General features: G+C 39.4%; 1 protein-coding gene and 1 long non-coding RNA gene across 11 annotated transcripts in view; one reads left to right on the top strand and one right to left on the bottom strand.

Annotated features, from left to right (window-relative positions):
* LOC143443580 (uncharacterized) overlaps positions 1-20,440 on the top strand; it is a 45,677-nt gene extending 25,237 nt beyond the window's left edge. Inside the window, exons 2-4 of one of the 2 annotated variants that reach the window (XR_013112699.1) lie at positions 18,181-18,307; positions 19,502-19,604; positions 20,041-20,440. This is a non-coding gene — a long non-coding RNA (uncharacterized LOC143443580). Of the gene's footprint in view, positions 1-18,180; positions 18,308-19,501; positions 19,605-20,032 lie in introns of both variants that reach the window. The other variant, XR_013112698.1, reaches the window with a different exon arrangement.
* Pik3c2g (phosphatidylinositol-4-phosphate 3-kinase catalytic subunit type 2 gamma) overlaps positions 1-25,705 on the bottom strand; it is a 340,028-nt gene that overhangs the window by 93,452 nt on the left and 220,871 nt on the right. For all 9 annotated transcript variants that reach the window (XR_013112697.1, XM_076940719.1, XM_076940715.1 and 6 more), the window contains 5 exons: positions 22,953-23,060; positions 19,172-19,264; positions 17,421-17,550; positions 13,204-13,340; positions 12,346-12,515 (listed from right to left, as the gene is read on the bottom strand). Coding sequence is in view for 8 of the 9 variants with exons in the window: in XM_076940719.1 (XP_076796834.1) it covers positions 12,346-12,515; positions 13,204-13,340; positions 17,421-17,550; positions 19,172-19,264; positions 22,953-23,060 (638 nt within the window). In the remaining variant the exon portion in view is untranslated. The remainder of the gene's footprint in view (positions 1-12,345; positions 12,516-13,203; positions 13,341-17,420; positions 17,551-19,171; positions 19,265-22,952; positions 23,061-25,705) is intronic.

The raw sequence follows: 25,705 nt of genomic DNA, 5'->3' as shown, positions 1-25,705 counted from the left end.
AATAAATGTGCCCTGTAGGCTCATTGTTTAAGTATGTGGAACATGTTCATGGAGAACCTTTACGAAGTGGAATCTGGATGGAGGGACTACAGCTCTGGGGCAGGCCTTGAGAGCTCAGAGCCCCACCCTGCCTTTTACTCTCTCTTCTGGTGTGTGTGTGTATGTATGTAAATGTGATCAGCCAGCTTCCTGCTCTGTGAGCATGCTCCGCTTTTCAGAAATAAGGGTTTTTATCCCTCTGGAGCCATAGTAAACCCTTATCATTCTTTAAATTGCTCTTGATCCTGTATTTTATCACAGCAACAGAGAAGTACCTTACACACCACATTTTAGGAAAGTTTTAGGAATATCTTAGACTTCTATAATCAGAAACAAATCTACACGATTTTTTCCTATCTTATACTATTTTTACTATGAATTGAACTTTGGAAATAGTTTTAGAGAAATCTAAAATATCCTACATTTCTGAACATTTCTAATGCGACAGATACACTTTTCTCTTTTCAGCCGATGAAGCTACAATTGGCCAAAATGATTTCTCTTAGAAACTTTTTGTGGTTCTGTGAAATGACACCTCCTTCGTCCCTGGTGACTGCCATGAGAAACCAGGTGCAGAAAACACACACACAAACTCAAGTACGAGAAAAATGTAAACTAACACCAATACTGAAGAAACAGATTTCGCTATGTAAACATCACAGTTGAAATGGTCTGGGAGCCCAACAAAATAAAAGCCTCCATCTTTATACATCTTTGTTGACTTTTAGTAAATTTCATAAAATTAAGAATTGCAGTAGAATTCTTCTGTAAATGAAAGGGAGTGTTAGATACAACAAGGAATCTATTTGGTCCCTGTACATTACAGAAACTTTTTCTGGTCTGTGGTTTGTCCATTACTGCGCATGCGCACGCATGTGCACGCATGCACACACATGTGCGTTTGTGAGCATGTATATGTGTGCATGCGTATTTGTTTGTGTGTGTGTGTGTGTGTGTGTGTGTGTGTTCTCCTCTCCTCTTCCTCTCTGACTTGCCTATCTCTATAATGCTGACCCAGTCATAAAGATTAAAGTGTTTTCCCTGTAATAAATCTCAGGGCTGGAAAGATTGCTCACTGGGTAAAGGCACGTGTAACCAAACCTGATGATTTGAGTTAGAACCCCAAGAACCACCTGATGAGAGAAAACTCACTTTAATGACTTGTCCTCTGAGTTTTTCTTGTGTACCCTGGTATACACATGCATAGAACATAAATAAAATGTTCATTTTAAAAGAAATATTTCTTAATAGAACCTGTTCCTTGCTCAAAGTCTTATGATTTTTTAGAAACAAAACAAAGCAAAATGAATTGTATTGTTTTCATGAGTAAAGGAAGCATTTCTGCTTCCTGTACAGTCTCTGAATCTGAAACAATATGTTGATGGTATTCTGTTACAAACAACAAATAAAATAAAAGTAGCCTACATAGTGACTAGCTGGGGATAATTTAGCATTTCTGTGGGAAGACCACAGAGTAAGCTTGTTATGATTCTTTCATCCTGTTTCCAAAATTAACTTTTGTATAAACGTATGACTTGCCTTTCTCCAAAACTAGCATTCGGTAAAAATGCTGAGAGTGTTTTCTAGATTTCCAGCAGATGTAAGGAGCGGCCTGGTGATTTAAAAATGCTGATACCCTTGGAAATGTAAGAATATATTATAAGCAGGTAGTAATTATGGAGGAGATAAATTTATTTGACATAAAGAATATTAGGTAATTCATATTTGACATTTACTGTTGCTGTTGTGTCAGCTCCCCATATAGCCATGGAGCAGTTCTGTATGAAGCATTGGTGTACTAAGGTTATTGGGAGAAGCCTTGCCATTGGCTGCTGCACTGAAGACTTACTCGTTGAGCATCGGCTGCAGCTCGTTCTGTGACTCGAACCTACCAGGTCTATCCGCTAACGTCAGAGCACTACAGCTAACCATCAATAGGCATTTGCTGAGCCTCTGCTCTGTGATATACAAGACCTGCAGGTGAAATTAAAGACCTTTCAAAAGCATTGTACTGTGGTCTTGGGATACAGCTCAGCTGCTAGACTATTTGCCTGTCATACACAAAGTCTTGAGTGTCATGTCCAGGACTTCATAAATGTGATTGTGATGAAACATGTCAGTCATCCCAGAACTAGGGAGGTAGAGGATCAGGAACCTAAGGTCTTCTTGGCTACATAGGAAGTAAGTTTGCAACCAGCCTGGTATACATGAGACCCTGTTCTATTTCCGACCCACAAAAATAACATTGGTACATAGACAATTTAAATGTATTAAGTAACAACAATAAAGATGGTTCCATCTGCAATATGAAGAGATAAGAAGGGTGTATTTGGGCAGATCAGATGAGATTCTTTGTAGAAGTTTTTGATTTCATATGATATTATTTTATACTAGGATGAGGATTGTGGCATACAGATCCAGAGAACTTGGAAGACTTAAAACAGGTTCCAAAATTATAAACAAGAAGAGGTGATGACTTGGAACAAGAGGAAGTAGTAGTGTCATGAAGTTCAGCTTCTCCTCCTTGTATAACAGGAAGACTGAAGAGCATCATTTAGAGAGACTGGCATTTGCATCCAAGTTACACTGGACCCACCTTGGAGACTTAACCAAAACTGATAACCAAGATTATATAGCACATGTTTCAGGACCTTCGACAAAAGATCTCGGCTGGAGGTAAAGTCTTGTGGGTCAGATGCCGTTTGTCCTTATGTTACCCAATGAATCACACTAAAGTCCCTAAAAATGACAGATACACTACCCAGACATGTCAGGACTCAGGAAATAACATTATACGTTTCCTGAGTGTCTCTTGTCTCATGAGTTCTAGATATGAACCCCAAAACATTGGTGATACAGAAATATCAACAGATTCTGACCACAGAAAACAAAAGAAAAGCAAACAGACATGAAAAACTGTTCTCTTTACACAGAGAAATAAATGAAATAAAATATTTTTAAAACAAAATCAATATCAATCTCCTCCAGCCAAATATTTTTAGGAGGAATAATGATTTCAATTCTACCTTGCACTCCTAGACATTGCATCTTACCAGGCTGCATGGTGGCACCTTTATCTCTCAGAAGGGTGCTACCGCTGAGCACCAGTATACAGATACACCTGTTGGCCAATGAAATAGAATTTGCAACACTGAAACATAGCTATCCAACTGACAACTGTTGAAAAATTTTTTTTTTTTTTTTTTTTTTTTTTGATGATATTGTGAAAGCAATCCAAAGGACGATAGGTAGTCTTTGGATACAACAGGATATCCACACACGCGCGCGCGCGCACACACACACACACACACATTTTGATCTAAACTTCATACTTAAAAACAAACTAAAAATATAAAGCATAAAGTTATAAAACTGTCATAAAAATAAGAGAAAGTTTTGAGACTGAGGGCTAGACACATCATTTCTGGAATTAAGCATGTTATTAACATTGGCAAAAAACGATGTTAAAAGCATGCAAAGTCAATCAAAAGTCTGGAAAATGATCATTGAAGGTGATATGCACAATAAATAATTAAGAATTAAATTCTTCTTAATTATTTATTGTCCACGAAGAATATATAAGTATTCTCAAATTTCAATAGTTTAAAGAATCAAATGATATAATTAGAGAATAGACGAAGGTATTAAGAGATATTTCATGAGTGATCATATGAAGACAATCAATAAACACATTATTTTCATGTATGCAAATTAAACCTATAGTGTACACTCAGCCACATGAGTGAAAACTGAGCAGAATGTGGAGAAACTGGATTGCTCACACTCTCTAGTAGAAGTGTGTGTCATGTGTCCCATTTTGGCACATTATTTTCATTTCTGAGAAACTATTTGTCTTCAGCTTCTTGAAATCAACATCAATATACAGCCACCTGTAACCCAAGCTTTAGGGCCCTGGCCTTTTTTCTGAGAAAGGAAAACTTGGATTCATGAACTCCATACATGAGTTGTTCACAGTAGCTTTATACTTCGTAGTCAGACCTTAAGGCATCTGGATGTCCTTCAGCAGATGAATGGCTGAACAGACTGTGCTACACTCCAATTGTGGAATGTTATTTGTCAATCAAAAGGCTCAGCTTTGCCAACAACAGCTTGGGTTGGCTCTCCAGAGGATTAGAGTACAGTATAAAAGTCAAAATAAAAATAAAACCTCAGAGACTACATTTCAGATTATTCAATTCATATAACATTCTAGACATCTCAAAACTGTAGAAATGAAGAATGGACAGAAGACTGTCCTGATATGAGGAGGAAGTAAGATTAGGGACTAGAAGTAGCCAGGTGCATCTTGACTGTGTCACCTTTGATATCTTGTGACAAATTATAATTCTACAAGATGTTACCACTGGTAAAACTGAATGTTCATGCAAGATCTCTTTGTCTTGTTTATTATAATCACATGTGAATCTACAGCTATCTCAAGAGATGTTATTAACCTGTTTTGTTGAATTATCTGGATGTAGAAGAAAACAGTATCATAAGATATGAGAGAAACAAAACAAGAGGGAATCTTAGAGAAGCAAGTATTTGATGGCTTAGGAGAAAGAAGCCATTCTGTAGTAGTCCATGAGAATGCCTTACACAAGGCTGCAGAAGGGGATTTTCTGATGACTTCAAGAAGGCAGCAGAAGAGTTAACACTGTTGACTGAAGGGACCCATGTGGGCACAAGATACTCCAAGATCAAGTTCTCAGCCCAAAAGAGATTTACTTGCCCCAGACAGACAAAGGACAGGGAATAAGAAAAAGACGAGGGATAGAGGAAGAAGGGGAAGGACCCAAGTGAGAGGAGAGAGGATATTTGTCCCATGGAGGATAGGCAAGATAGGACTGTCTCTGAATAGAGAGTGGACAGCCAGTACGTGGTCTATAGGCAAATGTCAGTCTATAAAGATAAAAGGGGAAACCCTGTGTTAGGATGAGTTGGTTCATTTTGATTGGGCATGTACATTAGGTGAGCCAAAGGGAGGTTTTGATTACTGGACATCAATACTTTGATAGCTGGACCTTGGTGGTCAGTCTTGAAAGAAGAAAGTGGCCAAATAATGGAAATGGACTTTGGGGGCTAGCCTTATGAATTTAGAAATATCTAGTATGTTTTGCTTTAACAAGGCAGAAGGAAGAGAAAGGCACGGACTGCAGAACCGTGTTTGCTAGGCTCAGGTTACATGTGTGTTCATGTGTGTGCATATGTGTGTGTCTGTGCATGTGCATGTGTGTGTTTGCTACCCCAAGGATCAAACTCAGATTATCAGTCTTTATAACAAAAATGTCTTTACCTACTGAGCTAAATCTGCAGCCTAGCAATCTTTAAAACAGAGTCTTAATCACTGTCCGAAATCTCTCCACTGTCACACCCTCGGAATAATTACTCAGTTGATCTGTAACTATAAGCCATTCCCATTATGGTAAAAAATATGTAGAGTCTTAGTCTCATTTTCTACTGTCGTTTCATTAGATTTTACTAAGATGCCATGTTTCTATGATGCCTTGGTGCCTGGGACTGAAATATAGATACAGCAACAGGGCATACCTAGGTGTTATTAAAATTGGTTTTTATGAATTTCAAATGTGTTTGTCCTCAAGAAATACCATGGTAACAGTAACATTATCACTCAAGGTGTGCTAACCCCATTGTAAATTGGAAGTTAAGGGAATGGATGAGGCATTCTGGGTAACAATGAAGTCTGACTATATGAGGTGTTGTATCCTTAAACTTGGGCTTCTGCTTGTTGAAATTCTCTTTACATACTCAGAAAAGAAATGGCTCCCATTTTTATTGAACACCTCACACAAGCACGCACCCACACACTGAGTTATGTCATGGCATGTATATTGGGCTCCTGCTCATAATTCTTCACCTTATTCCCTTAACAGAGAGTTTCTCATTGAACTTAAAGGCACCAGGCAACCAGCAAGCTCCAGAGACATTTCTATCTGTGCCCCTTACAGTGCTGGGGTCACGCCCACACACACAACCATGCTTGGCTTTGTAGAACAACTTGTAGAAGCCAGTTCTCTCCTTCTACCATGTGATCCCTAAGCTGAAACTCAGGCTGTCAGGCTTGACAGCACACACGTTACCCACTGAGTCATCTCTTCAGCCCTTTAGAAGACTTCCCTTTCAAACACTACAGGTATGAATTATTTCAGGCACAAGAATTCCAGAAGCACTTTTCTCAAATGTAAGTCATGTAGTCTAGATAATACCATTGGGTTTCACTTCAATGACTTAGGGTCTCTAAGTCATTCTAAAGTCTGTAGAATGGAGTAGGCTCTGATGTTTAAGTCACATATCCTAGGAAATATTATTTATACTCATTTAATATTTTTACTAAATAATTAAATAAAACCAGTGTGGAGTTCTGTCTGCTTTGCATTAAAAAAAATGCCCATATCAAAGAGAGTAACCCTGATTACTTCCACCCTTCGCCTTAGCTTTTGCATTTTTCACAGTTCCAACATCTTGCAAGGCATCTGACTTTAGGTTTTAAACGTATGAGTTCAATATACATCACTGTTGTAAATTGTGGTGAATGTAACATAGGGCACTAACTAACCACGGCAGGGGAGATCAAGCTGTGTTGGGATCAGTAAGAACTGGGAGCTTCATGGCAACATCCAATGGTTATGTTGCCATTGGCTGGCACCCTTGCACACACTCTAACAACTAAGACTGTTCTCTGCCTTTACTTGCAAAATAGAGAGTAATGGTACTCGCCTTTAAGCATTTTTTATGATTGATTCATGAAGCTATCATGTGTCAAATATGAATGTAGATTTCAAGGCTATTTTTGACAATTTTCAAAGAATACAAGGCCACATTCCACGATAGAGGCTCCAATATAGAACACATGCCTTGTGCCTGTATCAACGCCACAACAATATGGAGAGAGCTATAGGCTCCAATACCGGTTGGTGGTGGAGGCGGGGAACAGAGAGAGGAATGGAAGCACCAGACTCCAACAGGGACTTACAACCATAAAATTGTGTCTGCTGGGATCTATGATCAGTGCAGTATCACTTCCTTTAGTGGGGTGACTGATAAGAACCAGTAAATGGAAGAACAGAGACTTTAGTCTCAGGATTGAAAGATTTGCGTGTCTGAATGATATACTTGGTACTTGAACTGAAACTCAGGACTAGGTAACACGACATGCTTTGTCACTATTATCAAGATTATTTTTATTACTTCTGTGAAGTTGAAATGTTTGGGTTGCAAAGAGATACTGTAGGAGCATTAAGACGTGTCATTTTAAAGATGTCCTCTGAAAGTTGTGCACTTCCTTAATCACAAATGGCACCATTAGCATGAGCACAAATGGCTTCGGCGCCCTTGGGATGCTTACACATACCTTTTCCTGATATCACAAATGACCTACATTTCAGAAAGCACATTTTGCTGCCCAACAGAAAGAACACAAGTCTCTTGTCTAATATCCTTGAGTTAATTGGGATGGCAAATCTGGAGTCTCCATTGAGTAGGACAGAACTTTGTGTAATTAGACAGCTCGGGAGGCCACACATGAACAATATAACCACAGTGTCAACGTGAGCATGCTATTACAGAACGAGCATGGAGCCCCATGAGATCGCCACACTCTAAGCAATTATCAGCAGAGGAGTGCTTCAGTAATAATTTCTTAAATGCAAAATGTTTCCCTTCCTGTCCTGACTCTTGTACAAGCACTGTGAATCTTCAGTTTCCTGGAGGTCCCTGATCTTTAACTGTTTAATAACTTTAGATACTGAGTCAGGAGCTCTCTTGAGGCTGAGGCATATCCTGTCTTTTTGTTATAAAAGGGGTATACAAATCAGAGACCTCTTCAAAACAGGCTCTCTCAATGTGTCTATGACACACATTTCTGGTGAGACAGAATTTAATGAGGTCCAGGAGACTGAATGGATCTCCACAATTACTGTATGTTTTCCTTCGAGTCATAGATAAGGGAAGTGCACAGCTATGATTTCCATGGACTTCTAGTACTTACTGGGAACTAGAATTAGTCTGGCTATGAGGACAAGTTCATTAATGTTCTAATATGTTGGTGAAAGTTTGAAATCGGAGGGTCTAAAGGGTCAAAAGGAAAAAAAAAAACTAGAAGAACCCAAGTTACTCCTGAAAGCATTTCTATCATTTGAAGTTGTGGTCTACAAGAAATAAAACTTAGTATTTCCTACTAAGCTCATCATAGAGTTGTTTACCCAGAGTGAGATGCATGGCATTTTCTCCTCCATCCGTTCCCTTTCTCCTCTCCTTCTCTTCCTCCTCTCCCCTCCCTTCTCCTTCCCTCCTCTTCACTCTCTCCCTCTCCTTTCTCCCTCTTTCCTCCCTCCCTCCCTCAATCCTTCCCCCTCCCTCATCCAGCCCTTCCTCCATTCCTTCCTTGCACACCTTCCAACCCTCACTTCCTCCCTCACTTCCTCCTCACTTTCCTATGCCGGGATTAGATGCATGCTATACACATATTCTACCATGGGACTACATTCACAGCTCCAGCTGAAGTTATTTACTATGCTCACTTTAGAGGCACATTTGTAGGCTTTCCTTAAAGACTAGACTTATAATCAGGGATAAACCAGGCTGACAGTGAGAGGCACATTGAACCTTAGACAGGCAAAGAAGGTAGCCCAGGCGACGGGTGTGGGTTGCAGAAGACAGCAGGGCAGGGCAGTCAGGGCTCACATCGCTCTCTCTTCTGTCTCTTTTCTATTTATTCTCCAAATTTTCTCAGCCAACCCATTTTTTTTTAAACTGAAAACCTACAGGATTTTCTCCTCAAAGAAAATTAATTTATGAGTTTCTACCTTTGGTAAATTCCATGGCGTAATTATTCTCATTATGGATTGTTTCTAGCTAGTGATTGGTGATATCATCAGGGACATTGTTGAGAAGCAGTACCTGGCATGGGGTCTTGTTAGCCCTGATGACATGTGCCCAAAATGACCCCACAGGTGAGGAAAGACTTACTGGAATACATTACCACCCATGTAATGTATTTAAATATATCAAATTGCTTAATCTTCAGACAAAAGTGCACATTATCAATTAGAAAACTGAGGTACAGAAAAGAAACTTACTGAAGATTGTATGTAAAGTATGTTACAGCTCTAGGGTTAAACATTTTCTTTTACACACACACAGACACACACATACACGCACACACACAAACACACAGAGAGCTTATCCTCAGAGTTTCTGATCTTAAACAGTGTTCATATAACCTCTAAAATTATTTTATTGCATATACATTTTATACAGTTATTTGCACAGTAAGTCCTGATAGTGTACCCCTTTAACAGTGAGTGCTGGACCATTTACAGCTTCCTGTAGAGTCCCTACCATGGGACTGCATGGTCAATGACACAAGGCTTTCCTGAAGTATAAAAACTGGATGTGCTAGGCATCCAGACAGGATAAACATGAGAAAAAATTCCCAACATTGGAAACTAATTATTTTAGTGAAGAAAACATAGGATAATGTGCTTCTTACCAAAAAAATTTAACCAAAATTATTTAGAAAGAAAGCTACAAGGAAGACTTAAATTTTTCACTGCACGTTTAGTACCTCGTGTAGACAGGTGAGGGACCCTGGAATCTGCTGTTCCAAGCTCACTTTTGCTGCCTCTCCAACACCTGGTGCCATCACTGATCAAAAAACAAACAGAGAAACATTCTTAGAGTAAATGCTAGCTCGCTTTCTAGCCTCAGAGAAGGTTATTGAAGGGAAAGAGGAAAGAATCTAAGAGCTCAGAAATAGGAAGAAAAGATGAGGAAAGTCTTCAGAGAAGGACACAGACATTGCAAACATCGTCTCACAGTGACAATCGCCTGTACTAGACCTGCTTAGGACTTCATGCTTGTCCAAAGTCATCATGGATTGGGAGGGGCTTATGGGGCTCTACCCGCTATTCTAATTTCTGTTACTGTGGTAACACTATGCCCAAAAGCTGCTTGGGGAGAAAGTTGATTTTAGTTTATACTTCCAGGTCACAATCTGTTAGTAAACCACAAAGGAAAGCTGTCTACTGGCTAGCTCTCTCTAATTAATGTTTAGATCACACACACACACACACACACACACACACACAGAACCACCTGCTCGGGGTGGCATCACCCGCAATGCACTGGGCCCTCTTTCACCAACTAGCAATCAAGAAAGTGTCCCACAGACAAGCCACAGGCCATTTTGATGAAGGCATTCGCTAAGCTGAGGTTCTTTTTTAAGTGACCTTAGTTTGCATCAAACTGATGACAAAAACTAACCCTTTTACCCTCCACAATGAACTCTTGGCAACTAATGGATTCTAGGGAAGCGACAGTCCTTGTCTACAGTGCTGTGCCAGATACTGAGGTCGCAAGGCTCAAATGGATAGTTCCAACAGCATGGCCACACTATTGGGTCACAAAACAAAGCAAAAACCTATGAATGTGGGAAAGGAATTTATAGGGAGGCCTGGGCAGGGCTGACGGGAGTGAAGGGATTTAAGAGGGGATGGGCAGTGAGACTAAACAGAATGGATGCGATCCATGTTTGAAAGTGTCAAGGAACAAATTTAATCAATAAACATGTAGGAAAGACAGACAGAGTGACTCACTGTAACATTTGCATTGCCAGAGCGAAAGCTCATATACAATGGCAATAGAACAGTAAATAAGAATTTGCAAAAAAAAAAAAAATGAGTTAGAGGAGCAACTGTGGTGACAGATGGAGCACTTTCTTTATTTCTCCTGCCTTATAAGAGAAAGTTACCACCAAGGGGTAGTCACATCCAAGCGTGAGTTTATTACCGCAGTCTCTCTTACATGATGAAGGAGTAACTATATAAATATTATTACCAAAGAACTGACTGAAGATGTGATTGTGGGTGCACGGTTTCATAATCACTTTTATTTATGACTTTGTTAGAGAGTATGGAGAAGCAAAGATTAAGCAATACTTCAAAGGAAAATCCAACTGGCTTTAGGAAGCTGGGAAGTTCCACTGCAGGGATTAGACAAGTAGTCTCTGGAATCCTCAAGCAATCTTGGGGCTGTGATACCCTTTGATTTAATCTGCTGGTGTCAATCCTTTTTTAATCTCCCAATTACATTGATTAAAGGAGAGCACTTGTTTGTGTACAGGGTGCGAGAGCCTTCCTGTTGTCTGTAGCAGAGCTGGGTTTGTTTTCTCAGAAGGCAGAAAAGGCAACTGCACGGTCAGCTTCAGCACAAGGTTGAGAATTCTATGTTCCCAGTAATTTCAGGTCAGGGGAACACTCTATTTTCTTTGTTTCCCTGGACTCCCCTCACCCCCATGCTGCATCTGCATGGACTGCTCATTGACACTATACCTCCGTCTTCTCTGAGAAGCCTCTTTAAAGCAGCATGCCTGAGCCCAGGCATTTCCGCCCCAGATATTTGCTTTGTATTTCCTATGAGAAGTTCTTATTTTCTTCTGCTGTGTCTTTGTTTATTACTTTAATATCGCTTTTAGTAACTTTTCTCATTACCTTGACCAAATACCTGGAGAAGTTGATTTTAACGTGCAGTAGGAAGGAATACAGTTTATCTCAGAAGCGCAAATATGATGGCCAGAGTGTAAGGTTGTGTAGTACCGTTCTATAGTCAGGAAGTGGAGACAGAGAGCAGATAGGACATGGTGGGGAGGGACCAACAAACCGTAACTGCCCCACCCCCATGAGCCATTTCTTTGGATCAAGCTTCACCTCCTAAAGGTCCTAGAATCTTCTAAATAAAAGTCCATTGACTGTAGATCCAGATGCATGAGCCTATGGAAGGGAATTTGCACTTAACCACAACAATGAAGGAATCCATGGCTGCACCGTCGTTTACTCCTCTATGCATCATGTCCTGATTGATGGTTACTCCCTAAATCTCTGACAAATGGGTCAAGGCTAAGTCAGATTGGAGAGTTGGCTAACTATTATGTTTAAGATACAGGTGGTTATCCCCTACAGGCAATATACCCAATGAGTCAAGACCATCAACTCATGTATAAACTTCCAAAGTTTAGGAGAAAACAAAAATATTAATTGAAACAATTAGTTGGGATACATTTAGTAACCCAGGGAGGAAGACCAGTTTAGTTCCTTAACATCTGGAGGAAGCTCTCTTCTGTTAATAATTTACTAAAAATGTACTTTCTTCCATTTATTAGCCTTATAACCATACTTATATTATCCTAGTGGATTTGACACAAGTTATTTGCTAGGCTCCTTTTCCATTACATGCTAGATAGTATTTATGCCATTGCTTAATTACTGTAATAAACATTTTTGCACTGACCTTTTTATACCGCCAAATGTTTGTGCGTGACCCAAGAATTTTCCAAAGTCAATATGGAACATGTGGCCTGACTTTGTCAGCATGATATTGTCATTATGTCGGTCACAGACTCCCAAGATGAATGTCACCACACACCAGCCAGCACACGAGTAAAAAAAGTTCCTCAAGGCCTGTCAGTTGAAAAACAATGACACAACATGACAATAGTAAAGAGAAAAAAGCATCTATAATTATTGACTATCTATTTCTATTACCTTTATATTATCTGTCTATCATCTACCTATCTATTACAGGTCTTTATTTTTAGTACTTATCCATGTATGTGTATACGCATGCACACACTTATATATGGATATTTATATCCATGTATGTACTAATGATCTATCTAATCTATCATCTACCTATTGTCATCATCTTATCAATTTCTATCATCTATCTATCTTACATTCTACACGCCATTTAACCACCATAGAGGAAAAGTCAGGGCATAACAGGAGAAATTTTAGCACAGAGGCTTATTTATAAAACTTGAAGATTGTATGCAAATAGGAAGGATCTACTGGAAGGAGTTGGTATCTGAAGGCCTCATCTCTGGAGCGTGGTTTCAGGGAGAGGAATATCTGAGTGAAGAAATTTTTTGTTCATAGCCAACAACTTCACCCGAAGGAAAAGAACATGTAGAGATTTTTATCTAGTTAATAATGCCAGTTAAAGCAAGTCATTCTCACACAGCTGATGAATGAGGGAATTAGAACTCAAGGTGGATTTAATTTACTTTCCCATAAATCACAATATCTGACAGACCGGAGCATATTCTTATTAAATATATTACTTAAAATTAGTTCCAGAAGAACAAACCTTCTCATAATCTTCCTTTAAGTGGTTGTGCTGACTGAACCACTTCTTGATGGTGTTTTCTTTTAGTGGTCCCATTAGCCCCGAGTGCAGATGGATCTTAGCAAGTGGTACAGCATCAGGCACCATCTCTATGAATCCTGGATGAGGATAACAGAGAGAGATTAAGGGAACCAGCCTTGCTTCCCAGGATGAAGAACATTTAGACTGTGGACGGTAACAATGGTTGTCAGCACTGCTTGGACTGCTTCTTTCTTCTCACACCATTCTTGCAGATGCCTTATGCAGAGGGCTCCTGATCGTCCCTCCTAAGTCTAATCAATCTGAATACACTAGGTTTTCATCAGACCTATCAGAAGCAGCCTAGTGTTTTTCTAGAAATATGGTAGAGAGACACTGCAGGTGGTCTCATGGAAGCTCCATGGTCACTAGAAAAGCATGCTGACTTTCACATGTCTGGAGGTGAGGGGTCATGAACTTTAGAGGAGGATGTTCACATTTAAATAGCAAACACATTTTTGCCTTCAAAATATAATTCCCTCAATAAACATGTCAAATAAATGATAAAAATCTCTCTTTATAGTTCTGAGAAATGGTTCATTGATAAAGCGCTTAAAAAACCTGGGACCCGGAGTTCAAATCCTTATGCAAATGTATGGAGCCCATATATTAGTATGCCTGTCAATGCCAGCCTTCAAGAGGTGGTCAAAAGGAAAGATAGGTAGCCAGACTCCCAAATCTGAAAGCTCTGGATTCAGCAAGAGGCTCCTTTCTTTCTTTTCTTCCTCCCCTTTCTTCTCTGAACGTAGTAGGTCCAGTTAGTGCTAGTGATATGTGCATGGACTTGGAGCCATCCATGGGAGCATGAAAGCCCTACCAGTGACCACATTCTTTAAAAAAATAAATAAATAAAAGTCCTCACTGCCAATAGTTCTTTAGTACAGGGTGGGGCTTGGGCCTCACATGTCCAGTCTGTGCTTGAGTTTTAACTGGTGTGATATTGTGCATCTCTTATGAAGGTGACCTCCAGTTGCTCAAGTTTATGAGTGCAATCATGAAGATCCATGTGAGATCCAGAGGACAGGAGGATATGAGGGGAGTTGGAGGATAGAAAAAAGGAGTAGACATGATCATATTTCATCATTTTCATGTAAAATATCACCAGAACATTTAAAAAAGACCACTCCTTAATATATAGAGTGGAGAGTGAAGTGGAAGCTGTCTCTCTTCAATGTTTAGTTTTCACATGCATGTTCATACACATGCATGTGCACCCACATGCAAAACCATAGATATACACATGAGCACACGCACACACACACACACACACACACACACACACACACACACACAGACACTTTAAAATAGATTTTTTTCAGGTTAATAAAAGCACCACCATTAAGTGTTAGATTTCTGAGGCTGGAGAGAAGGCCTTGGAGGAGCCACATGCACTTTCTGTGGCAGACACTCTTAAAGAGAAGCTGTAATAATGATTTTATTTAAAAGGGAGAACCTATCGATTGAACCCTTTTAAGGTCCGTTTTAAGAAGGACCTTTGCCTCCATGGTCATTCATCCATCAAGGATTTTCATTGTGCTCCTAAGGTTGTTAGCATGTAAATAATTTCAAGACCTCTGATTTTTAGTCTATTCAGGATAAGAGTTTAAATGGTATTTCAACCTCTCCCAAGATGAATAGCCCCAAAGAACTCTCCAGGCCCTGCTTTATAAATAAAATCACTAAAATAAATTGAAATCTAGGTTTTCTGAGGTTTGCAGTGCTCACAATAGTTAAGGGTTGCACAATCAAATGCTCAAAGGATGAAGGGAACCAGAAAACTCCTACGACCACAGAGAGGTAATAATAAAAGTGAAAGCTTTGTGGACAACAGATATCCAATAAGCCCTGGGATGTAATGGAAATGCAACCCTGTCTTCTGAAAACAACATTTGTTTTATTCTCTATTTTTGTTGAAGGCATATTCTGTCAGCATAATTTCCCCTATAAATCTTGCCATCACAGAAGGCTGTTGGTACACAGAGGGGAAAGTTGCTTGTCTTCTGCTGTTTGCCACTTTGGGAAAGTCTAGAGTTGTTTCTTCTGACTAACATTGATAGATTTCACCTGGTTGCATGCTGTGATAACGAAGAGACACGGGGAGATGGGACTGAAGCATTCCCACAGGGACCCAGCCTTTATTCAATTTCTAAAGCACAGGTGATCTACGAGAGATTAGAAGCACAGCCTGGAGAGGCTGATTTCGTTCTAACTTTTCTGGTAGGTTAGGATACGGAAGAATTAGGTTCCTTCTGTGAGACCAGGAAAAGTGGAATTCAAGAAAGGACAATTCCAATGTAGTAGTCAAAGGCAGTTCTTAAGAAATGAGAAAATGTTTGGGGGCCACTTGGCTTGGAGCAAGGGCCCCCTACTTTTGGAACAAAAGTAGCTTGTCTCTGATCTACAGTGGTTCCTTCTAAGTCATCGGGTGGGGTAGGGGAGGGAATTCTGTCTGTGATCAGCAGATGACCTCTCAAGACATCCTGGCTAGGACACTGAGGCTGTCCCTGAGCCTCAGGAAGAGAGGTGCGTCATCGTGGAGATGACTCTTTTGCAACACTGGGTTTAAATAGGGGATCTCTTTGAATTAAAAATAATGACTATGTTATTTAGGATATTTTTCTAGAGTAAGTAAAGCAAAACATAAACAGATAAAGAAAATGCGGTATAAATGAACTTTTATTTACTCACAAAGAAGAATGAAGCTATGCTGCTTGCTGGAAAATGAATGCAATGAGAGATCACTATATTGTACTATGTGAGATAAGCAAGGATCAGAAAGGTCAATGGTATGTATTTCCCATGTATGGATCCTAAGATTTTTATAAATACATAAATTATATATATATAGATAGATATAGATGCATGAACGTACATATACATATATGTACATATGACATGTAAGGAGAGCTTCAGGATGGAAGGAGACTGACATGAAGGGGAAAGGGGGAGGGAGAAAGGAGAGGGTATAAGGTGACCACAACACTTGATGTGCTTTAAGAAAATGCTCTTTATTGATCCTACAACAGGAAGGATGAATGTTCACCATTAAAATATTTTAAAAGGGGAAAGTAGTGTAACTATGTAGGGAATCCCAAGGCAAGCATTAGTGTGAAATTTAGCAAACCTGCAGAAGAAAAACATTGATGATACTCTCTGAGCATAAAACTGATCGATGGACCTAAACTATGTAGTCTTTTGTTCCACATTTATATCTGGTCTTGACAAAGGGAAACACATATTGAATTATGCTCAAAGTGTGCATGTTTGCTCATTTTGACTGATTTTATAGCTATTCAAAATCCTTTTAGAATTTAAATGCCAATTCCAGGCCAGTAAGATGGCTCAGGAAGGAAATCCTCCTGCCACTCAAGCCTCATGGCCAAGTTTGATTCTCAGGACTAACATGGTGGAAGGAGAGAACTGATCTCCAATGATGTCATCTGATTGCCACACATGTACCATTGTATGCTTGCTTCTACTCACCCATATTACTTGCATGCATGTGCGTGCGCGCGCACACACACACACACACACACATGCACACACACAAATAATAGTAAGTAATAATTAATGAACAAGTGTTGTTATTCCATGTATTTACAAGGTTGAGGGTTTCTTTAAATGGATGCAAATTGTGTGTTAATGGTGAGAGTCGTTTTGCATAGTCAGGTTATGGATGGTGTTAGACTTTTGTTACCGTTGTCTTTATACTTGTGAAAAGTGAGGGACATACATTCAGGAGAGAATTGCACTTTGAAGTTTGGATATGCAGCTCTCCCTGGTTTATCAGTATCTGTTAGAGCACTAGTCTGCGATGCCTGCTACCGTGGTATCACCACTGCGGATATCAGTATCTGTATTCTCTTAGGAAGTGAAGAAAAGAATGAGTGGTCATCAGTGCAGCTAACTCCCTGAGGAAGGCAAAAGAGAGGCCCAGTTCAGATCTCAACTGCAAAGTAACAATTAACGTCGTCCCAAAGCATGCTGTGGTTTACATTAATCATCCTGGTTTGCAATTTTCAAAACTGAAAAGAAATACACATGGGTCTTTGTGTCTTTGACCCTGGATCCTAAAATAAAAGTGGTCTGTTTATAATGTCTTACCAGTGAACCAGCAAGGTTAAAAATGTAAATCACCTTATTTTCAAATCTCTACTGACCTTGGGCTTTTCCTGTGGATAGACATCCATAAATGATCATTTGCATATCGAGGCCCTCCTGCAGCCAAACGTTGTCCATCACTTGAATAATCTGCAGAACAAGCATGTCCTGCCGAAGATCATCCCCGGCCTGTAAAAACAAGATTGCATGCTCAAGACTCTCCCCGCCTGCCATTCAAAGCAGCCAAAAGTGGTCGACCCCATTCTCTTCCTTGCTACATTTGCAGCTCAGCCTAGGGCTGACAGCAGCTAAAGGGTGGAGATCTGGCCTTGAAAGTACCACAGGGTCTGCTGCCCTCGTTGGATAAGAGGCGCTTCTTGGAATTGCTCTGGATAGATCTCTTCCTTCTTTCCTTACGTTTTCTTATACTCAAAATCGAATGCAGAGGCAGGATAAATGTTTACCCAGGATTCCAAACCAACCAAGGGAGGGCTGAAAGTGAGGATGACCGTGCTGCCCTGCACAGATGCAGTTAGGATCCCTGTGGCTTCTTCAGGAGGCCATAAATTAGCATATGGATCATGTGGAACCTGTGAATTCACCATGGGGGCTGCAGGGTGGTTTTTCAGAGAAAACTGTCTTTGACAATAAGGAACAACACAGGTGTGGTTTTCATCAGAGGCACAGGAAAAGTGATGGCTCCAACAGGGGAAAGCCTCTCCATGCTCTCCACTAAGTAAGAATTTGATTTTTTAAATGCCCTAGAATTTATAGACAAAACTATTCCTGAGAAGGTGTCTTTCTTTTTTTTCTTCATAGATTTTGGTATCATCGAGGCTCAAGGTTCTGAGGGCCAAATGCAATGTGTGAGCACAGTCACCCTCATTCTATCAAGAGTTCACTCCAGGAACTCGTGGAATGGTTGGCAGTATGAACTGGATGACTGGTAAAAGTTGTGTCTTCTCCTGACTCCTCTGCACATCAGTGTCTCCGTCTGCCCCATCTACAACCCTGTTATGCCCATCAGTGTCTCCGTCTGCCCCATCTACAACTCCGCCACTGCCTTTCACCCTTTTCCCATGGGGTCCTATGGAGACTGAAATGCTCCTTATTTATTTATTATTTATGGAGAAAAAAATCCAATTTACAGAAATAGGCAAGTGACCGTACATGCCTGTAATCTTACTTCTTTGGAGGTAGAGGCTTGAGGACCAGGAGTTCAAAGACAGCCTGCATAAAACCTTCTCTTCAAAAGAAAAACAAACAAACAAACAAACAAACAAGCAAACAAAAAGAAGAAAATAAACAACAAGAAAAACATGAATAAACGTGGCTCATGAGATGCGGTAGTGACTAAAGGCCAAGCTTGATGAGTTTAAATCATATTACTGATGTGTTGGAAGAAGAAAGCTGACGCCTATAAGATCTCCTCTCTCTCTCTCTCTCTCTCTCTCTCTCTCTCTCTCTCTCTCTCTCTCTCTCTGTGTGTGTAGTAATTTGAAGTTTTTAAATATTTAAAAGCACAAGTTTGTGTATTCAGAAGTGAAAAGTGATCCCATGCCTTCATTTATCCAAACTTAGTTTAAGATTTAAACGGAAGGATACTTGGCATTGAGCCAGTAACGTTTGATTTATTGCCAATCAGGTTGGCATACACCGTAATTCTGTAAAGACGGAGAGACTCTGAAATAATTGGGAAACCTCTGTGTTTTTACCAGGGGGAAATAACTGCAATCATTTCTTTTTGTGAGCAATAAATCAATAGTTCTGCTTCTGGAATCAATTTTGGGATTCAGGAGAGTTACTGTACCTTAAAAATAACACTGATATTTTTGCCCATTGGATTAGCATTGATGAATGTAATCTTCAACGGCAAAGTGTTAGATGTGAAATATGAGCAGGCCTAGAGGAGGAGAAGAGAAAAACAGTGAGCAAAGTGAGGTGAAGACAACACCTCTCTGAAAAGGTCATCGCCTCCACAGAGTTCACTAGCCTAGTAAACAAACAAACAAACAAACAAACAAGGTATGATTCTTATACTTCAACAAAGAGTTGCATTTGTCAAAAATGAACAAACACTACTCTCCCAATCTCAAGCGTGTGTCACTATGTGCCTTTTGTCACATCTTGCTTTCTGCAGTTTCAGGTACCCACAGTCAGCCATCATCTAAACTATCAAATGGAAAATTCCAGAACTAACTCTCCAGCTTTCAATTGCACATTCTTCTGAGTGCCACGATGTGGTAAGTCATTCACCATCTCATTACCTTAGCAGTATGTGCACAGCCTTTGTGTAGTCTGTTCATATGGAACAGACTACACATGGGAAGCACACAGTATTATAGACTATGTATTCTTCAGGGGATTGTAGAACACATTCTCCTCACGTAAGGGCGGGGTGGGATGGGTAAACACTGTACTTTAAAGTTGAGAAGCCAGCTGTATGCTAGGTTGAAAACCTTCCAACACAATTTTCCCACCACATTACAAACTATTAAGTGGAAAATTCCAGAACTAGTTCTCAAGCTTTAAGGTGCAGGGCCTTCTGAGAAGCATGAAGTCATGTACCTCCTCTTTATCACGATGTGAACATCCTTTGTGTAGTGTAAGTATGGTGTTTTGAATAAGAATTCTCCTTTGTAAGCTCATGTGTTTGCACACTTATCCACAGTTCCACAGTTGCCGGGGCTGTTTGATGGAGGCTACGGAACCATCAGGAAGCGAAGCCTTGCTGGAGGAACAACTATGGGCCTCACTTCTGGCTTTCTCTCTCTGCTTCCTGTGTGTGGACAGAAATGCTATCAGGCAGCTTTCTGCTTCAGCTGCCTCTTATCATGCTTTCCAGGCCATGATGAATGCTATCCCTTTGGAACTGTAAGCCAGAATGAGCCCGTTCTCCCTTAAGCACCTTGCAGTCTTTCAGCACAGAGACAGAAAAGTATCTGTATATATATATGTGTGTGTGTGTGTGTGTGTGTGTGTGTATGTGTATATATATGTGTGTATGTATATACATATATACACGTGTGTGTGTATGCTTAAAGCAAACTAAAAGGTTGTTTAAAATAAACCAAGATGTGTTTATAATAGTTGGCTAATAGATAAGTGTTTAACTTGCTATTTAGAAACTATTTTCTTTCAGGACGTTTTGTTATTGTTACTTGTGGTTCCCCCCACCCCACCCCCCTGGAACACATTTTAAAGAATCATGGATCCACAGTTAAGAGAGACCAGATTTCTCATCTGTATTCTATTATCAATATGATTTAAAAACTATTCCTTCATGTGTCTCTACTACACCGAAAAGAAGAGAACAAGAAAGCTTATCTCGTGCATTTTGGTAGAAGACACGTGAGCTAAGACTACGGGATGAGGTCTGTAGAATCAACACATTTTTTTTTTTTTTTTGTTAGCGAATGTTTTCTTTGTAGATAATAACTCAGCACAGTTTCCTTCTTCTGATTTTCTCATTTATGTTTTAAGTTTTCCAAGGTAGACTCTTTCCACTCAGCTTTCCCTAGTGCTCATTTTCCCAATTTATTCGAGAGTTGAAAGGCTTCCTGTGCTTAGGGTAGTAAAGAGTTAAATCAATACTAAAGGAAAAAAATGGATTTGGTACATTCGATCTATCAAGTCGGTAAAATACGACATCAATATATATTGAAGGATCAGCTTGAAGACTCAGATCTCACATCTGACGTCGGGATAAGCTGAGAAGAAAGGCATCTATTTTTTAACTTAGTTGTCAACGTAAATCTAATCTAATCTCTAGTCAAACACAAGCCCTTGCTTGCTGAATAAATTTGAGTCTTACAGTTTTAAAGGTGGGGCTGCATGAGACCCACAAGTTCGTGCTGTGAGATCTGTATGAACCTTTCGTGAATGATACTTCTCATGCTCTAGAATTGACTAGTAAATGATGTGATATCACCATGCTAATTAGAATCAATTAGGGAATCTTATGATCTTATTGTGCTATAGAATTGAGAACGCCTACATTAGACAGAAATGAGCCTAGATACGTGGTTTTCGAATTTGAATTCCATTTTGTAGGGCTTGATTTGAAGGATGCCCAGTGAAAAGAAGAAAAGTCCAAAAGTGGCTGAGAAATGGCTTAGACGCTCTTCTTATCCCCCTTGGATCTCTTCTGCCCTCATAGTTCCATCCCTTGTTTTCACACACAGAAGAGTTATTAAAAGTCACATCAAATATCCTATTATTAGCAACTACTATGTGCAAACCATCATCCAGATGCTACCAGAAAGGAGCACTGTACCTAGTTAACATGTCAATGAGAAAGGCGTGAAAGTATATACCTATGCGTCAAATGGAAAATCCACAAAGAAATTTATCACAGTTGAATGAAGAAGCATCTGAAGAATAAAGTCATTTGGAGGTAAACTAGATCATGAGGATAATGAGAGACAGACATATTCAAAAATGGGCAAACAATGGGTTTCCTGGGTGGGGAAAGGCAAAGACAACTTATAATTTTCTTTTTACCTTATATTTTTCTTTCTACCTTAAACACCACTAACATGCATAGCTTCTAGCCATATATTGATCAATAAACAATCCAACACTTGAAAACACCCATGATTTTTAAATCAATAGTAATGTTTCAAATTTTAGTCCATATGGATACACGCCAATTTATAGAACTTAGTGTCTTGTTATCCCCGCCCCCTCCAAATATGTTTGTGAAGCATGCCAGAAAAGTTTGTAAGGGGCCTTGACAGTAGCGAAGTCATCGAGATTATGGTACACAGGTCTTTAGCAGGCCGTTTCCATTTGTACTGCTATGAGACTGATTTTCTCTAACCACTGGGTTTGTTGTCTCATGATGTGACTTCCGTATCATTCACTGTTAATGCATGACAGCTTAACCCCTTCACTCTTAAATCTCACTTATCAATCACTTTCCCCATTAGTGTCTTTCTGCTCTAGTGTTCCCCAGAAGGTAGATAATAAAGTTTAGTTGGAACAAAGGAGAAAGAGATTCTAAGTCAGAGACAGGTGACTGAGGAGGTACTATGTGACAGAAGATCAGGGATAGAAGGTGAAGAAAGTCCTGAGTCTGGAGATACTAGGAAAGGTTTTACAGATATGGCTAAAAAAATCACAAAATATATAATATAATATACTGATATATGAACACTGATGCATATTAAATTGAATCAAAATGGAGAAGGATAGCTAAATATATTAATGTAATAAACTTGTTATACATGGAGTATAAATAGGCATGAAATTGTAACTAGCTCTGCCAGCTGGTCCTTCGCTTATTAACTCAGAGGGGAATGAAAAGGTTTCAAGCATGGAGTTCTCAATTCAAGCACCCAAAGTAGTAAAACAAATCCTGTCAGCGTGAGAAATACCTTTGTTCTCTTTTGTATTTCAACAAACTATTTCTAAACCAACAAATTATACTACAAAATTAGTGCTTTCTCAACTTATCCATGTAAATGGGATTACATTATTTTCCTTAAAGTAGTTGAGATATTCATTTTTTGAATTATTATTTAAAATATTTGACGATCTAAAGAATAAAAAAGAAACGGCCTATTTATCTATTAACCGAATTGGCTTACATCCCGATCAATTCCTTTTATGCACAGGGCCGGGTTCAGAGGAAGATGGCAAGTCTTAATATCTTTAAAGAATTCTTCTAGACTGCCAATCTCTTTCTTTAGCACATCCTGCAAGAAAAAAAAATCAGAAAAACAATGTTTAAAAAATTGTAAAGAAATCAACTCTTTTTTAGTTACCCCCTTCCTTGTATTGATTAAGTAAACTCTGAAGGTCAGGGTGGTACTGTGGTTGACACTGGATCAGGCAGGTGGTACTTGACGTGTTAGGGAGAAGCGGGCAATAGACAACGATGAGTGAAAACACCCAGCCAAAGAGGTCATGTCCTTTCTCAATGACCTCACATTCAACCAGAAGCAAACATCAAACAAAGCCTTGTGCTGCTCTCAAAAATCAGGGCGGGTTGGACTTGACAGTGGTCCACTGATTTCAAACCCTGCATTAAGCAATTATTAACCTGATATTTTTTAAATAGTTTCCCCAAGTCCTCATTTATACCTATCAAGTTTTACAAGTAATAGTCAGTGCATTTTACAAAAGATATTTGCACACCTGAGTGAAGCAATGACAAAAACCGTCAACGACAAGGTGCTGTCAGGAACAATGCTTTATGTGACCAAACAGTTCATTCAACACCACTGAGTACACTCCTAAGTCCTTTTCACCCAAGGTTTGACAAAAATGAAATTTAATCTGGTTAATTGTGTTTAATTTCCAGAATTTCTTAGCTCTTCCTCTTGGTTCATGTTAAATGAAACAATCTACTTCTTCCAGCATATGGAAGAAAAAGGGAAATTTTTTTCATTTCTTTTTGTAATTTTTATTTGTGGATTTACCTGATAAATATAAAAAGAAATGTATGATTCAGAAAGAAGGACTCTAAATCAACAGACCCCACAGAATTCGAATTTCCCCAGGAATTGCACATTTCACACACTGGAAGAGCTTGCCCATGGTTCTGACCACTTATCTCACAGGTCAATAGCTTGGACATATCCCTTGTCTTTTGTTGGATGTTTTATGTGAAGGTGTAACATTGCTACAAGAAAATGAGAAAAGTTAGCAGTCACCCTTGCCTTGGTTTGGCCGAATTGTAAGTAAAACAAATTTCCTTTATGAGTTTCCATTTTCTAATTTCTCTTGCATTTCAGAGAAGCTAAGGAGAAGTTTTGATGGATCACTTAGTCTGGCAATACCTCCATTAAGCAAAACCTCTTCACCATTTTCTGCAGTTAAATTTAATTCAGTGCTTTTTATTTAAACAGAAAATAAAATAATGTTTTTCTTTAATAGCTATCAGGATGGAAAATGGCTCAGGAGGTAAAAGTGCTTTTCAAGCAAGCCCAACAACCCAAGTAAGATCCCCAGAGCCCACAGGAGAAGGGACCAACTCCTTTCCACGCCCAGACCACACATATGTGCACACCCTGAGATGTTGCACACATACATTACCCTAAGGAAACCAAATAACAGGAGCACTCTTCAGCGATCATGATGTAAGAGAGGACAGAAAATTTGTAAGAGCCAGCGATAGCTGTTGATTGATGTAAAAATGTGTTTTGTAAACACGAAGGGCTGTTACACACACACACACACACACACACACACACACACACAAACAGTGGTTGTGTCTGGATGAATAAGACCTGTATAGGATCAAGCCAGTCAAGACCTGAACATGGATGGGGGAGAGGCTCACAATGTCCCACTCCCAGCTGAAGAGCTATTGGTAATTGATGGCTATAGGGAGAGATAGAGTCAGAGACAGAGATGAGAGGTTGCCTGCACTCTAGTGGATGGTCTCATATCCATTCACATACAGACGTTTTGAGTGGATTCGGTGACTTGAAAAACAAATGGATAAAGCTGGGAGGAAAAAACGGTAGGGAAGATACAGGAGGATGTGAGGGGACAGAACGGGATGGAGTTGATCAAAACATGCTATATGTATGGAATTCTCAAATAATAAAAAATTACTGAGATTTAATACAATGGAAAAGTTTTTAGAAACAGATATCCATTGCCTGTTCTGTCTCTGGTGTACCCTCCTCTTATTTTCATAGAAAAGGTGTGTGTGAGTGTGTGTGTGCGTGCGTGTGCGTGTGCGTGTTTTCTAATACTGCCAGTTGAGGTGAAAGATTTAGTAATAACCCATGTCACTCTGGAACTTGATGTCCATTATCAAAAGGGTGCTGGAATTCTTGAGCTATGGTGAGGACCTGAACCCCGAGGAATTCTTAAGCAAGGGATTTGAGAAACAAACAAACAAAAAACGAAATCAAAAATTTTGGAAGGTTCTGCCAATGCATTTAATTAGCTATCATTTTTTTTTTTTTGGTCTAACATTAGAAAATAATTAAAGGCCTTAAAATAATATAGAGAAATCAAAGGACTTAAAAGATGCTACCTGTCACATGTCTGAAGTATCCTTGGGGTATTCATATGTTTACCCCTGATGAATACACTCCATATTTGCCCATTTTAGTCTGCCTCTTTCCATATGGGTGAAACAGTATACCCTTGGGCATTCTTATTAAAGGCGGTGGTGACTTCCCATGGAAATCCTAGTTTGGGAAACAAACTTAGGGCAGTTTGTATGTTGCTATTTTTATAAAGTTTTAAACATCCTTGTTGATTTTAGGCAGTGACCTATGAGTTTCCTTGAAGACAAGATTATGTTTTGGTCATACTTAGATCCTTAACTTTTTGTCAGTGCTAAGGAATCAACTGTTATTGAATAACAGTCTTTATGCAG

The sequence above is a fragment of the Arvicanthis niloticus genome, chromosome 9 (assembly GCF_011762505.2).
Source record: "Arvicanthis niloticus isolate mArvNil1 chromosome 9, mArvNil1.pat.X, whole genome shotgun sequence".
NCBI lineage: Eukaryota > Metazoa > Chordata > Mammalia > Rodentia > Muridae > Arvicanthis > Arvicanthis niloticus.
Note: the sequence above shows the minus strand (reverse complement) of the source record. Positions and strands in the feature narration are given on the sequence as shown.